The 14,375-nt window shown below is 47.6% G+C and overlaps 2 protein-coding genes across 3 annotated transcripts in view; both read left to right on the top strand.

Annotated features, from left to right (window-relative positions):
- Positions 1 to 6: 6 nt before the first annotated feature.
- Positions 7 to 11,866, top strand: VIPAS39 (VPS33B interacting protein, apical-basolateral polarity regulator, spe-39 homolog). Its single transcript, XM_003206635.4, has 19 exons — positions 7 to 125; positions 215 to 314; positions 1,094 to 1,234; positions 2,203 to 2,241; positions 2,554 to 2,618; positions 4,095 to 4,151; positions 5,085 to 5,177; positions 5,837 to 5,870; positions 6,327 to 6,429; positions 6,517 to 6,544; positions 6,737 to 6,810; positions 7,758 to 7,833; positions 8,113 to 8,247; positions 8,765 to 8,806; positions 9,175 to 9,264; positions 9,715 to 9,801; positions 10,183 to 10,272; positions 10,617 to 10,721; positions 10,985 to 11,866. The coding sequence occupies exons 1-19, from the start codon at positions 33 to 35 to the stop codon at positions 11,003 to 11,005; spliced, it is 1,473 nt and encodes a 490-aa protein (XP_003206683.2). The 5' UTR covers positions 7 to 32; the 3' UTR covers positions 11,006 to 11,866.
- Positions 11,867 to 13,616: 1,750 nt separating this feature from the next.
- NOXRED1 (NADP dependent oxidoreductase domain containing 1) overlaps positions 13,617 to 14,375 on the top strand; it is a 4,786-nt gene continuing 4,027 nt past the window's right edge. For both annotated transcript variants that reach the window (XM_031553619.1, XM_031553618.1), the window contains exons 1-2: positions 13,617 to 13,690; positions 13,985 to 14,223. In XM_031553619.1, coding sequence (XP_031409479.1) covers positions 14,069 to 14,223 — 155 coding nt within the window. In that variant the 5' untranslated portion in view covers positions 13,617 to 13,690; positions 13,985 to 14,068. The remainder of the gene's footprint in view (positions 13,691 to 13,984; positions 14,224 to 14,375) is intronic.

The following is a 14,375-nucleotide window of genomic DNA, read 5'->3' as shown; positions in this document are numbered from 1 at the left end:
AGCGGCGCTGAGGCCGCGTGGTGCCGTTGCAGATGAGCAGGGCGCGGGCGGACGAGGAGGAGTACTGGCACAGCTCCAAGTTCCGGGCCTTTACCTTCGACGATGAGGATGACGAGCTGTCCCAGGTGGGAGCCGAGCCCCCGCCCCGCCCCGCCTCGCGCTGTGGGGCTGCGGCCCCACGTTGGTGTGTGGGCAAACGATCTTCTTCCCGCAGCTGAAGGAATCTAAGCGGGCGGTGAACAGCCTTCGGGACATCGTTGACGATGACGATGATGACCTGGAGAAGGTCAGCTGGAGCGGGGAGCCCGTGGGAAGTAAGTGTGGGGTGCCGCGGGCTGGCCCTGGATCTGGCCAGCTGGCCTCTCCCGTCACGTACTGAGGCTGTCGCTCGTCGCCTCGCCCTGTCAGCCCCCCGAGGCCGAGCTGTGCGCTCCTGGTGTCCCCATGTGGGTCTGCCAAACCCAAGTAGTATAAAGAGATGGAGATCCTTCCTCCAGTTCTGACCTTTCCCTTTTCCCACCTGCAGTCTTTACCTATCATCTGTTTAGTTGTACCACCACATCCCCAAACTTGATTGTTCTGTAGCTGCACAAAAAGAGGTGACAAATGTGTCACAAGCAGAAAGAAGACAAATGCACTGTCAGCAGCATGTGTGCATTGACAGCTGTTTTGTCTGTGCAGGGAGGAACTTTATCTTAGCTTTTTAGTGCCCAGGAAGGTGTGCTGCACTGCTTCTGTAATTCAAGATAAGACAGAGGTTCTTTGTCTTGCTTTGTTCCTTTGGATTGTGCTTTACCTCTATACAATTACACACAAATGTTTGGTGGGTACTTTTTTTTTTTTTCCCTCCGATATAAGCCATAATGAGTTGCACAACACTGCTGAATGCAACCATTTCTGGCTGGAGGGCAGTAGGCAACTGTTTAGTAAGTAGTATGACATGAGATTGAAATTCTTTGCTCGGAGTCTAGTTATGGTGATGTGCTAGTGCAGAGCTGACCAGGACACACTTGGTAATATTCATGCCACAAGATCTTTATTTACAGAGTGGTTTTCTCATTCCCTGTTCTAAATTACCTCTGTCTGTGCATAGGCATCTCCTGGTCAATCAAAGAGACAGCCTCCAGCAGCAGCTCCCTGGAGGGCCGAGACACCAGCCTACAGAAGGGCTCTTCCTCCTATGCAGCTCTTCCCAAGCAGGTTTCCTCCTATTCCCTGAGCAACTTGTTTAAAGGTGAGGTGCCACATATGGGTTTTCCCTCAGGAGTATCAAGGAGAAATTATGTTACCTTATGTAAATCATTTCAGTGTGTTACAAAACAAGGAAGCTCTAATTATTTTTCTCTATGGTAATGTTATCTGTCATTGGTCAGAAATTGGTGACTGTGCCTGTCTTATGCAGAGGTACCCAGCTCTTTCATTAAGGGACATGGATTTGAAGATTTTGGCTTCTGTGGAACCAAACTTAACAAGAATAGGAAGGTAGAGCATGGTTGACTACTGCAATCTGTTTTCATAATGGACAAGAGCAGGCTACAAAAGGACTTGCTTGATCCATGTAGGCCTCATTTGACCCTCAGCACTATAGAGAAGACGGCTTGATTATCCTTTATTTGGAGCTCAGCTGGCTGCTGTTGATTGGTTCAAAAGGCACCTGGTAGCAGCAGTGGTAGCGTAGCTGCTGGCTGGGGATTGTGCAACAGGTCACTGAGGGGAATTAAACAGCTTGCAAGAATTCAGCTCTGTTACCTCACAGAACAGCAAGCCAGCTTTTACTTTGTCACTTTCTGGTGTTTTTCTACTAACGTGTTTGATAATACTGTGAAAACTAAAGGCATCAAAAGTGCAGCCCTAGTGAACGAAACTACCAGTGTTGCAGTGGCCTAAGCAATAGTGCATGCTGGAGCCTCTGCTTTGCAGGTAGATGAGCAAATTAAGGCTCTCTAATCTCTCCTAGCTGTGGCAAAGAGGAAACAGATAGGGCTACGATGCAGTATGGTTTGTGATGCCACAGACTATGTCGAAGATCTAGACTGCAAAGCAGGTGAGCCCCAGCTATGCCAGTAGCATGAATCACTTTATGAGAATAGCTCGTGCTACACTGGCATAGTGACAGCTCACCGGCTTGCAGCCTGAACCTGCGTTCCCTCTGCAAGAGATGTGCCAGTGAAAAGTCTTTCATGACCTTTGTTTTGATTGCAGGACGAAACAGACTTCCAAGTTTGCCGTCCCTTTCAGACGGTAAGTTTTGAATCCCTGTCTCTGTTTGGGAGAGTGCAGGTTTACATAAACAAAGTATCTCCAACAAAGAGCAGTGTCATTTTCATAGCACTGCAGAAATCAGTTGTCTGAAAGTTGTTCAGTAAACCAGAGGAAGTGTCGGCATGATGGTCTGAAGAAATCTGATTATGTACTGACGACTTTTGGGTTTAGAGCAACTTTATACTGCTATTTGATGCTTGACTTTGGATCTTCTACCACAAAAGGCAGTTTTGGAAGTGGGTGTGAATCAGGGTTTTGGTATGTTACTCGGTTTTGTCCTGTTTTTTTCAGCCTTCGCAGACTCAGGAGTTAAAAACTATGCCCCAGAACTGCGCAGACCAAAAGCTGAATACAAGGTGAGCAGTTCTCTGACAGTGCTCTAAAGGTTCCATAAAAAGTGATTGATTGCTCTTTCAGACAGCAGAAGACAATGGAGGGATTAGAAAAGGGAGCCGTGAAATGTAGAGTCAACCTCATAGTAATTCAGGTGTTCTCTGTTTCTTCCCAGAAATAAGGAATTTTGTTGGGGGATATTAGTTATTCCTTCTTGTCCAGCAGTCTCTGTGAAACAATTACCTCTTTAATTCTGGATCTGATGAATTGGCATCACTTAGGCTTTTTAAGTGAAACCTTAAGGTTTCTAAACCTCATTCATGAATCACTGTAATGCCCCAGCCTGATCAGGGAGAAGAGAGGTGAGGTACCAGTTGTCAGGAATGTTCTTCTCCCAAAGAGGCAGTGTTAGGTGTTGCAGAATCTAGGGGATTTGGAGACAGGGTGAACTCCTCCTGTCCCAACCTAGTAGATGTGAAATTGTAATTCCATGTCCCCAGGTTCAATCAGTAACAAAGCTGAGCACATGTTCCCGACAGATATAGGCAAGCATGCTAGTAGCACAGCTAGCCACACATATTAACACAAGCCCCAGGCAGGATTGAATTTCACTAGTGGAACATAAAAGTACTCTGTGGGTGCTTCCAGTAGCTGTTCTGAGCCCTTGATGCTCAGAATATCTCAGAGTTGTGTGCAGTGGTCCCCTAATGTGGGAAGGGACTGCATCTACCTTCTTTTTCTGTGTATCTGGTCTTAAGTAAGCTTTTGATTGATTCAAATTCAAATTTGTTCTGGTTGCTTCCTTTCTCTATCTCTTTTGAGGCAGAAGACTGCATTAGAGTCACTGGCTCACAAAATCGTAGGTGCATTCTTAAAATTATGAGTTCTGAGGAGGGGCTCATACCACCTTTTATGTGATGCTTCCAGATTGTAGTGTCTGTAAGCTCAAGGGGAGGAGTTTTGGGCAGTGCAGCACCTGTAGCATATTACGAGAAGATAGTTGAACTGCACTTATTAGTCCTGTGCGAATCTCCAGGCACTTGCCCAAAGCTGTTGGGTTTTCCACACTGCTGTCAAAGGCCCTCCAGAAGTCTGAACTGTAGTAAAGAGGTGATTCCTTTAGCCTTAGTTCTGGATTTCTTAGTTTTGTATGTATTTTGTTTGTCCTTCTGCAAGTAACACTGGAGCTTTTATTTGCAGGCAAGACAACCTTTTGAAATGCACTTCTTGTAAAGGTGTGATGATGGCCCTTTTACCAAAGTAATAGAAAGATTTTCCGTTAACCTCTGAGCCTTCACCTTTCTTCCCAGTCAGCATATAGACTCTGAATGCCCAGCATCTACATCAGGAGACTGAGGACATGTACTACTAATCATCGTAGAGCATCTGAATGACTGAGAAGTTACACCTGGGTCATCACTAATCCATCAGGAAAGGAAACTGCCTTAGGAAATGCTTGTCTAAATTGGCCCCTTGAGCTCTTTGTTTCTCTATGGCAGGATTACAGCAATGACTGGAGCCCCAGAGATACAGTCCGGCGAATGCAGAGGGGCAAGGTAAGGGCATTCCTCTTCCATCTGCTTGCTAGGGAGAGTGACTGCTCCCAAACTGCTTTACACTCCCCCATGCATCTGGCTGTTCCAGAAGGAGGAAGGGGATCCGTGTTGCTTGCAGCATCTGTCCGGAATGGTGTGCTGTGCCTGTCTGTTGCTTTGCCAAGTGGCAATGCAGAGATCAGTTCAGGAGAACTGCAGGGTTTTGTTGGGCTGTTACTTCAGTCCTTCGGTATTCCCCATCCCTTCAGTAGTCTCTGACAGAAAGTGTCTGTACTTCTATGCCTCCCTCTACCTTTTCCATTCCTTGGGGCTGAGTTTTTGGAAAAGATTCAAGATAATGAAGAAAATAGGAGCAATATTGATTACACTAGAGCTGGAATGTTGGTCTTGACTGCCTCAGTTTGCAGTGAGCCCACAGGAGCTGTGTGCAGGGATTGTCTTTAAAGTGCTTTTGAAGTTACCTGTTCTTAATGTGGTTTTGCTTTGCATATGTCTCCTCAAAGGGGACAGATGGACAAAAGGCTGACAGAGGCCACTGTTGCAGAATAAGAAGGAAGAGATGTGCAACTCTATTTTTCTGTTTTCTTCCATGGAAAGGTTCCTTCAGAGTTTCCTCCTCCTGACAGAGGTGGTGGCTTATAGCATGCAGAGAAGTTTTGCTTGTTTCAAGTGTGCTTGTGCTGAATGCACAGCGTCTGCTGTTCTAACCCAGGCAGTAATAAGAGCTAACTGTATGCTCCCAGCTGACAGATTGTCAGGGATCACACAGCACAGAGTTTCAGCAAAATGAATAGTTCTGTGGTGGTTGGTGGAGCAGTTATTTGTGTTGCTGAAGGGCTCATTTGGGAAGAACAGGTAACATCTTTGGACTTAGTTCAGCCTGGAGACTTGCTAGTGTCCTGTATAGCTACTTAAATCTCTTTTTATCTCCAGGTCTGTTCTCTAGAGAGGTTTCGCTCCCTGCAGGACAAGCTGATGCTCTTGGATGAAGCTGTGGCGGGACATGATGGAAATGTCATCACAGCTGTGAGTCCTACTGGGTCCATATAGGGCTGAAACTTCCTGGATGACCACACAGAGGGTGCTTGTGTGAATACAGTCACTTGGCAACCTAATCTTGCTAGGTTGGGGTTAGAAGTTACTGAAAATTGTCAAAGCCTATGGCTGAAAAGTTGTGTATTGCTGCTGGCTTTCCTGCCAGTCTGCAGACTGTATGTTGACCGCTAACAACTGGGTAAGCCAGAAATTGTTCTTTGCAGCAATTTCTTGAAGGCCGAGGTTTAATCTGCTTACTGCAGCACAGAAGATTTGAGGGGCCTCTCCAGTTTTTCTAGTTTCCAGAGAATCAGGCAGCAGTTGCAGTGTCAGAGCTTCCCCGATCCAGGTCTTCTAAGTCCTTGGCTCCTTCAGGGAAAGGTTTTTCTTTATAAATCTCTATCTCACTTAGCTAAGCTCCAGAGGAATTGGCAACTGTGGCCCTGACTCGCTGCTTCTCCTGTGTCTATGGGTAGCAGAATTCACTTGAGTGCTGTAAGAGCTGTGCCTTCAGAGACCCTTTGCTGTGCCTTCAGAGACCCTTTGCATAAGCTTCCCTGCGTCTTGGCCAAGCTTGACAGTTTGTTATCTGTCTTAATTCTGGTGAAAACTCTTATGTTCAGCTGAGAGCTGCCTCTCTGTGCTCACAGGTCCTGATATTCCTGAAACGGACGCTAAGGAGAGGTAAGTGTGACCGGGGTCACGGTTTCTATTGCATGTTTCTGTTAAGGATGAAGGGGCCAGTTCTTCTACTGGGTGCAAGTCACAGAGCCAGCAGCTGAAGTGTCACTGCTTTGCTGAGCATTAAATATTTTTGTGGTGAGTGTGATGTGGGAGGGGGTTGGTGATGCATTTGAAGAGTCCCAAAGAGGAACTTTGAGCACTGGTCAGTGGTGGTGGTGATAGGGTAAATGAAAATTAATTTGTAGGGGTAGTACTCTGCTATGAATCCACTTTGCAGCCTAGCGAACAGTTTTACAGTTTTCTCCTGTGCTCTAGCCTCCAGGCATGTGCTTTGAGTTGGGTTAATACTGCTGAATCATACAAAAGACTTGCAGTTCCATGCACTACACTTCGCCCCATCAGTCTTGGTCGTGTTAACTTGCTTTACCCCCATATGTGTGTCCCTCTTTCCTGCAGAGGTCTTGTTTCGAGAGCTGGAGGTGCGGCAGGTGGCCTTGTGTCATCTCATCCATTTCCTCAAAGAAACGGGTGAGCAGAAGCTGCTTCTGGATCTGCTCAGGTGAGGGCTTGCCCAGCCATGTGGCAGGGCTGAGCACCCTGCTAGGAACCTGCTTCCAAGTTAATGCTTGCTTGTTCTGTTTTGCAGGTTCCTAGACAGGACTGAGGAAGTTGCTGTGAGTATTCCCTGGAGCAGAAGCTCCGTCTCCTTGGCAAGGGAGTGCAGAGCATGGGAAGGGCAGGAAGAGGCTGGCTGTGGGGTATCTGGCTTTTTAGATGACAGCTTTGCATTCCTATTTTGCTCCCTGAGGTCCTGTATGTCCCAAGTCCATAAGAACAGGCTGCTTTTTTTTTCTGTCTCTCTCCAGCTCTCACAGTACCGGGAGCATTTGAACATCCAGGATGTAGAAAAGAAGAGAGAATTTCTGAAAGGCTGCATTGGGTAAGAAAAGATGCAAGAGAATGGACTAGATGTGGGTGCTTCCCAAAAGCTGGTAATAAGGACAATTAGACCCTTGTCCTAGCAGTGCACTTATGTAGTTCCAGAGCTGATACTGGTTTTACCTCAGTGGCAGTGCAGTATTGTGGACATAATGTAGACCAGAGAGGAAGAATTAGTGATCGCTAGTTTAGCATCCTTTGCTGCTTACTTGGGGCCAGAAATGCTTCAGAGACATTCTGAAAGGTGCAAAGGGTAAAAGCTTGGGTGCCTGAGCACTTAAGGAAATTGGTAGGGGCATGGTAGGGGTGACCGGCAGGGACAGGGAGGTGATTGTCCCTCTCTACTCTGCTCTTGTGAAGCCCCATCTGTAGTACTTTGTCCAGGTCTGGAGCCCCCAATACCAGAAAGACAGAGAGCTGTTGGAGAGGGTCCAGAAGAGAGCCACAAAGATGATCAGGGGACTGGAGCACCTCCCCTATGAAGACAGGCTGAGAGAGATGGGCTTGTTCAGCCTGGAGAAAAGAAGGCTGCAGGGTGACCTCATTGCAGCTTTTCAATATCTAAAGGGAGCCTACGAACAGGAGGGGAATCATCTCTTTGAAAGGGTAGATAACTGCAGGACAAGGGGAAATGGTTTGAAGTCGAGGGAGGGAAGATTGAGGTTGTATGTCAGGGGGAAGCTCTTTACATAGAGAATGGTGAGGTGCTGGAACAGGCTGCCCAGAGAGACTGTGGATGCCCCGTACCTGGGCGTGTTCAAGGTTGGATGGGGCCCTGGGCAGCCTGGTCTAGTATTAAATGGGGAGGTTGGTGGCCCTGCATGTGGCTGGGGGGTTGGAGATTCATGATCTTTGAGGTCCCTTCCAACCCTGGCCATTCTCTGATTCTTCCCAAGCATACTGGATTAAGAGCTTCTGACAGTGTTTTCTTCCTGCATGTATGGCCAGGCTGCCATTTTCAGCTGAGGATATCTCCCACATCCAAGACCATTATACCCTGCTGGAGAGACAGATAATCATTGAGGTATGAAACCTTTAATTTGCTGGTCAGAAGGTGACTAACTATGAGAACCCTATCTGTCCCTAGCTCATACCACGCTGGATCTAAACAGCCCGTCTGGCTAGTTTGACTGCTAACCACACTGCTGTTCCAGGCCCACGTGGGAAGTACCAGACCTCAGACTTGAGGGCGCATTGAGGCTGTGCTGGTGCTGTCCTTTCACGACACTCTACTCAGGTGTATACTCAGTAACTACGTCAGACAGCTGCCCTGACTCATGTTCACATCTTTTTGTTTCCTCAGGCCAACGATCGACACTTGGCGATGGCTGGGCAGTCAGAGATATTTCGGAAATACCCTCGCAAGGCCTCAATTCTCAACATGCCACTAGTGACCACTCTCTTCTATTCCTGTTTTTACCACTACACAGAAGCTGAGGTGAGGATAATGTAGAAGGCAACGGTTATGTCTCATCCCGTAGCCCTCAATATGTGGAGTAGTTAAGTTGGGCATATTAAGGAAAGAATGAGAGGGAGGTCATATTTCATCTATAAGAGAGACTGAGAGGAATTTATCTCTCCTTGGCCTTCCAGGGCCAGTTTGGAGATTTCTTCCTTAAGACAGGACGTTCAACCTGGAAGTGGCATGTCAGGGAGTTGCCTCCTGAAAGAAATCACTGGCTTGTGTTGCAGCTTCCAAGCAGACAGAATTAGCCCTCAATTATATAAGGCTATTGGTCTCTGGAGTGCTGAAAGTGCACCAGCTTCAGGGAATGGGGTGGGTTAGTTGCTTTCTTCTGTCAATTCTTTGCTCCTTTGTCACTTTCATGAGCAAAGAGCCTAAAGACTTCAATAGCAAGGACATTCATCATGTGCAAAGCAGTATAAGTGAAGGTGTCTGAACCTCTTCCTTGGTGTCCTCTGCTTAGTTTGCAATGACTGTTTGCTTTCTCTAGGGAACATTCAGCAGCCCAACCAATCTGAAGAAGACATTTAAGGTATGTGCGCTTCTGGCTGGTGTGGCAGCACCAGCTGAAAATGTAGGCAGCCAAACTGTGTTTAGCAAGGGGACTGGCTTGGAGCTTGAGGGTGTCTGTGCTGGGGCAACGTAGGGAACACTGCATTCTTCTTGAGTAGAGCCATTTCAGAAGCTCAGAAAGGTACACTGAAAACAGTGGCCAAGTAGCTGCAACATCACCTGTAAATCCCTACCTCTGGCTCAGTGGCCATGACCTCAGGCAGTATCTCACCTCCTTGTCTGGCTGTTGTGAGTTTTGACAAGATAGAGGCAGATACCATTCTCCTCCGTGTCACACAGTCCTGCTAAGCTGTGCTAGTGCTCTGAGTGCAGCTCTCTGCCTTGCAGATTCCTGATAAGCAGTATGTGCTGACTGCCCTGGCTGCCCGTGCCAAGCTACGAGCCTGGGAGGATGTGGATGCACTCTTAACCACCAAGGTGAGATGGGGAAAGCCTTACTGGGGACTCAGTTCCAAGTACTGATATCTAGTACTGACAGCTGGCTTGTTCTGGGTTGCCAAACAGACTCGTTTATTTCAGCAGGGCCCAGCATCTCTGGAGCAGGGTGTTACATGTTCCTCTTTTCCCTGAGCTCTGCTGGGCCTGAATTGGCTGCAGCTACTGGGCCAGAGAAGGGGGCTGCTTTCATGCACTGTTACCAGATGGTTTGCAGCCAGCTTTAGCTTAGCCACTGAATGAAGGGCTCTGCCAGTGGTACATGTGGTGGCTGGCACGAGGAGAGATGTTATTTCTCCCTTCACTGGGGAAAAACTGCTCTTGCTTTCAGATTCAATCTGTGGCAGCCATGTTCTTTGACTTCAGCCTCCTCTGGAAATGTCTGGAAGGATTGACCTTTAGGATTAATACAGGGTTTGGCTGTTATTTCAGAACTGGCTGGGCTACACCAAGAAGAAAGCACCTATTGGCTTCCACCGGGTGGTAGAAATCTTGCAGAGGAACAATGCACCTGTCCAGGTGAGCAAAGAGCTACTGCTTGTGTCCTCCTGCTCTTCATTGAGCTTTGGAACATGACTGAAGCCCCAGGTCACCTGCCTGCAGAGCACGCTTTCCACAGTGTATTTCCAGCTGCTTTTGCTACATTAACTTTCCTTATGTTTCATCTATCAGGATGCTAAACTGATCCATAGGGATGAGACAGTGCAGGACTTGGGACTTTCTGAGGACAGCTTTACTTTTTTGGGGTTCTTAGCAGACTTGTAGTGGTCACTTGTTGCTCTAGGATGGAAAGGGCCAAGTCTGTGTAACCAGTGCCTTTGAAAGATTTTGTGATTGGTGTGGAAGAATGAGGCAGGAAGTACCTGCAAAAGGGAACTGACTGTCTTCTTTCCCTTGCAGGTGCTGCAGGAATATGTGCGCTTAGTAGAGGATGTGGAAACACGGTTGAACCTTGCCACCAAATACAAGTGCCATGATGTTGTGATTGATGTAAGTCTTTCTTGTATGTGTGAAGAGGGGGGACAAAAGCCTGCTTTTTTTCCCTAACTTTCCCATGTCACTCTACTGTCATGCACCTTGCGGAGTTTTCTTATTCCTGTGGCTTGGGAGCAGCATATTGTTCTTAGTGAGAGCCAAGTGAGCCAGGAGCATGATTCCTAGAGTATGTGCTGTGCCCAAGCCTGTCTGCTTGTGCAAATAGACTGTGCAGACCTAAGCTACTGATTGGAACTTGAGGGGAGGTTGAGACTTGACACCTACTCGTCTGCAAGGCACCATCTAACTGTGAAGTGTCCTCATCACTCAGATAGATGCTGGTTTTGTTGTTTGTCTAGACGTACAGGGATCTAAAGGATCGCATCCAGTTGATGGCATATAAATGCAAGGTGGAGCGGGGCTCTGCAGAAGAAGAGAAGATAAACAGCCTACTCAGTAACATGGTAAGAAGCACTTTTTCTAGAAAATTTTTGAAGACAGCCATAGGCTAGGTGTGCAGTAAGGGCATGACTCATACATCCTTTTCTCTCTGCTGGGAAGTTAATGTTATATTTGGGGTTACACTCAGAGTAAGATTGGAGGGTGACGCTGATAGAAGTAGCAGCTTTTTGCCGTGGTTACCCTTTTCATAGTCTGGGCCTTGCTAACTTGGCCCAGGGGAACTGTGGTCAGCCTGATGTTAGTCATGCTTTGTTCTCTCTTTTAGCAAATCCGATGGAAGAACTGAGCACCAGTGAAGTTAACCTGCTTGGACGTTGCCTTGCCAGTACAAAAGGAGACTGTAAAAGCTGTCCAGCGCCAACAGAGCAGCTCTGTTACTACTCATTGCATGATCAGTGTTTGTCAGTGACACTGGGTGCTCACGGGACAGAGGCATTCAGGCTGGTTGAAGACAACTGCTCTGATGCAGCCAGTGAAACCATGGTACTGATGCACGAGGGTTGATTCTTTTTGGAGTCTGATTCTCTTTGACCTGGTTGCAGGACAGTCATGGCTTTTGTTTACAGAGGGAAGTTGCTGGACCAGGCAAAGTTATGTTTGTTTATTGTGGTGTCTGGACTCATTCTAGCAAGAGGAACAGGTCAGTCACTCGTGGATCTCCAGTAGACAATGCTGACCGACTGGTCCCTGTAAGATTCAGGCTGGCTTGAGCATCACCAGTCGTGGCTGTGGAGAACAAGGCCTACTGGACTGTGTTCTTCCTGCATCAGAGTGTGAAGGGTGAAAGGGTCAGTTGCACCTTGAAGTCTTTCTTGGTTTGTTGTGGCTCACACCAGGAAAGGGGTGTTTTATGAACTCCTGCAGAGAGCCAGGGCAGCAGCCTCTGCCTGTATCCCTATGCTGGCACTTGGCAGCTCTCGGCAGATCCCTTCATCAGGGAAGAGTGGGCATGACGTGTGGAGCTGGTCAGAGCTGTGCTACATTGGATGGAGAGTAAGAAGGGACCACTCTCACTTAGCTTGAACCTGATGATCCCAGGAAGGATTGAATTGCACTTTCTCAGAAACACAATTCCTCAGGCAACTGCTGGCTTCATCCTTCCAGACCTCTCTTCAGTTTCTAAAATAAAGCTGTCTCTTTCTCCTCAGGCTGTTTATTTCCTTTCCATATTATGCACTTTGCTGCTCTGTGCTCATCCTGAGCAATTTATCACACCTTTCTCAAAGTGAGTATGCAGGGTGTTTTCTCATGTCCTGAAATTCACAGTAACATCGTGAAGAAGCCTTGCTTGCAGCAGAACCGTATTTCACACCTTCCATGCCATCAGTACAGATTAACTCATTTTGGTGTTTCAAGACCTTTTGCTGCCATGGAGGTGCTTGTACAGAGCTGAAGGCTGCATACAGCCATGTATGAATCTGAGGGCAAGTTTGGGCTCCAGCATCCTGCTGCACTGTGCACCAAGTGCAGTCTCAGTTACAGTGATCACTCTTGTTAGGTATTTTTTCCCGTTTTTGTTTGTTTGTTTGTTTTGTTTTGTTTGTTTTGTTTTTTCCCCACAGAATCATAGACATGTTGTCCACTCCCCCTGCTCAGCATGGTCATGTGAAGCAGTAGACCAGGACTGTCTCCAGATAGGTTTTCAGTATCTCACAGTTGGGGATACTGGCTCCTCAGCCTGATTAATTCTGTTCCTCTATTTGACCATCCTCACCGTTAAAACAATAAATTAAAAAGTATTGTGCTTGTATAGAATCTCACGTTTCAATTTGAGCCCACTGTGTCTCGTTCTGTCACCATTAATGAACATCTAAGTCTCTTTTATTCATTTCTTCCCATCAACTATGTGCATTGATGAGTCTTCCCTCAAGCTTTTTCAGGCTGAGCAATCCTAGCTCTCAGCCTCTAATATGAAAGATGCTACAGCCCCTTAGTCCCTTTGCTAGACTCTAATATATTCATGCTTCTCTTGCATTGAAGTGTCCAGAATGGGACACAGAACTTTGGGTGCAGAGGATGGACCGTCTTTGACCTGTTGGTGCCTTTCTTCCTAATGCAGCCAGGATGCTGCTGTTAGGGTTATGCTTTTTGCCAGGCTTATCCATGTGCCCCAGCCCAGGAATTGCTGGGCTGTTGCTAGTTGGAGTTTATACCAATACCAGGGAGCAGCAGGTGAAGCTGAACAGGTCCTTGCAGGAATATGGTTAAGCCCAAGAATAAATCTCACCTGTGTTCCCCATGCTTGGGTTCTGGATACATCGCCTGTGGGAGGTTAGGAGCAAAGTACAGCAGGCTGTGCCTACTGATCCCTGAGCTTGGTGCACAGAATGCAGTGCTTCTGACCTGTGGATATTGGATTTCCAGGTAAATGCATCCTTTGGCTTGAGGGGGTGGGCTCTATGCAAGCAGTAAGTGTAAGTGGCTACAGGTCATTGTAGGGCTTGCATCTGTATTAACAGTGTAGCAGGTGCTGCCCCACTGGTGTGGACGATTTGGAGACAGTCTCAGTGGGATGAATGTTTCTTTAATACCTGTCCTAAACCCTGTGTGCTTTTGGCACATATCTATTATTAGGCAGTCCAATCCAGATGATGAAAGTAAATAATTGATAGATTTTGACGAAAGGAAGCAAAAGGAATAAGGAAATATAACTTATCTGCTCTCACCAGCTGAGATGCACCCCTTTCCCATGACTGCCCACAGGCAGGAGCCTATGCAAAGATGCTCAGCCCCCTCCCTTGTTTGTTTTTTCATGCTCACCCAGCTGCTAGCACTAAGGGCACGGCCATACCCTGCAGAAAAAGCAGAGCCTGCTGCAGCTCCTGCTAGCCCGAACCCTGCTATAGGAATGCTGCCGGCTCCCAGGAAGGGCTGAGAGTCCCATGGGGCAGTGGTAACCGAGTGCTCACCATGGCAGCAGGAGCACAAAGAGGGACAGACCCCCCAAGAGGTGGAATGGTGGCTGGTGCAGGTCAGGACTCTAGCCATGTGTGATACAATAGGCATGGCTTATCCTCATTCCTGACTAGAGTTTGGCTGAAGGTTTTTGGGTTTTAGTCTGTTCTTTATCTCTGTGCAGATCTGTGGTATGCTGAACAGTACTGCTATGGGATGCTGCATGTGTGGGCTCAGACACCTAGTGGAACAACTTGTTCCCAATTGCTGCATTGCATTTGCGAACCAACTAATTTTACAGGTCCCTTGTCTGCAAGGAGGAGCTCTGAGAGCAGCTGGAGTTTGTGCTCTGTCTCCCTTTCCTCTCCAGCAGGTGTTGGGCTGCACTGCAGTGCTGCATGGATGGAGGCATGACCTCCTAGATCCTCACTGCTGCTGCCTGTCCTGAGCTTAGATGGGGGATATTGAAGAGGTTTTTGCGTCCTTCTTGGCTGCTGAAGCAGTAGAAGGAGAGGAGGCCCTGCTATATCTGACAAGGCGCTGCAGAGGGCTGGCAGTGAGTGCATGTGCCCATGCTGTTTTCTTCTGCAGACTTCTTCAGGCCTTCAGGTAAGGTGGAAGTGAGCTCCCTTGCAGTGTGGTCATCAAGGGGTCTCACAGCACCGAGCTCATTCTAAACTGTTGCATTCTTACTGAGTGTCATGGAGTTATCTCTAGATCTATCTGTGTCTGTGACAGGGAGACAGCAGGCCCAACGGCCC

This window comes from Meleagris gallopavo, chromosome 5 (genome assembly GCF_000146605.3).
Source record: "Meleagris gallopavo isolate NT-WF06-2002-E0010 breed Aviagen turkey brand Nicholas breeding stock chromosome 5, Turkey_5.1, whole genome shotgun sequence".
NCBI lineage: Eukaryota > Metazoa > Chordata > Aves > Galliformes > Phasianidae > Meleagris > Meleagris gallopavo.
This window is presented reverse-complemented; position numbering and strand designations above follow the sequence as displayed.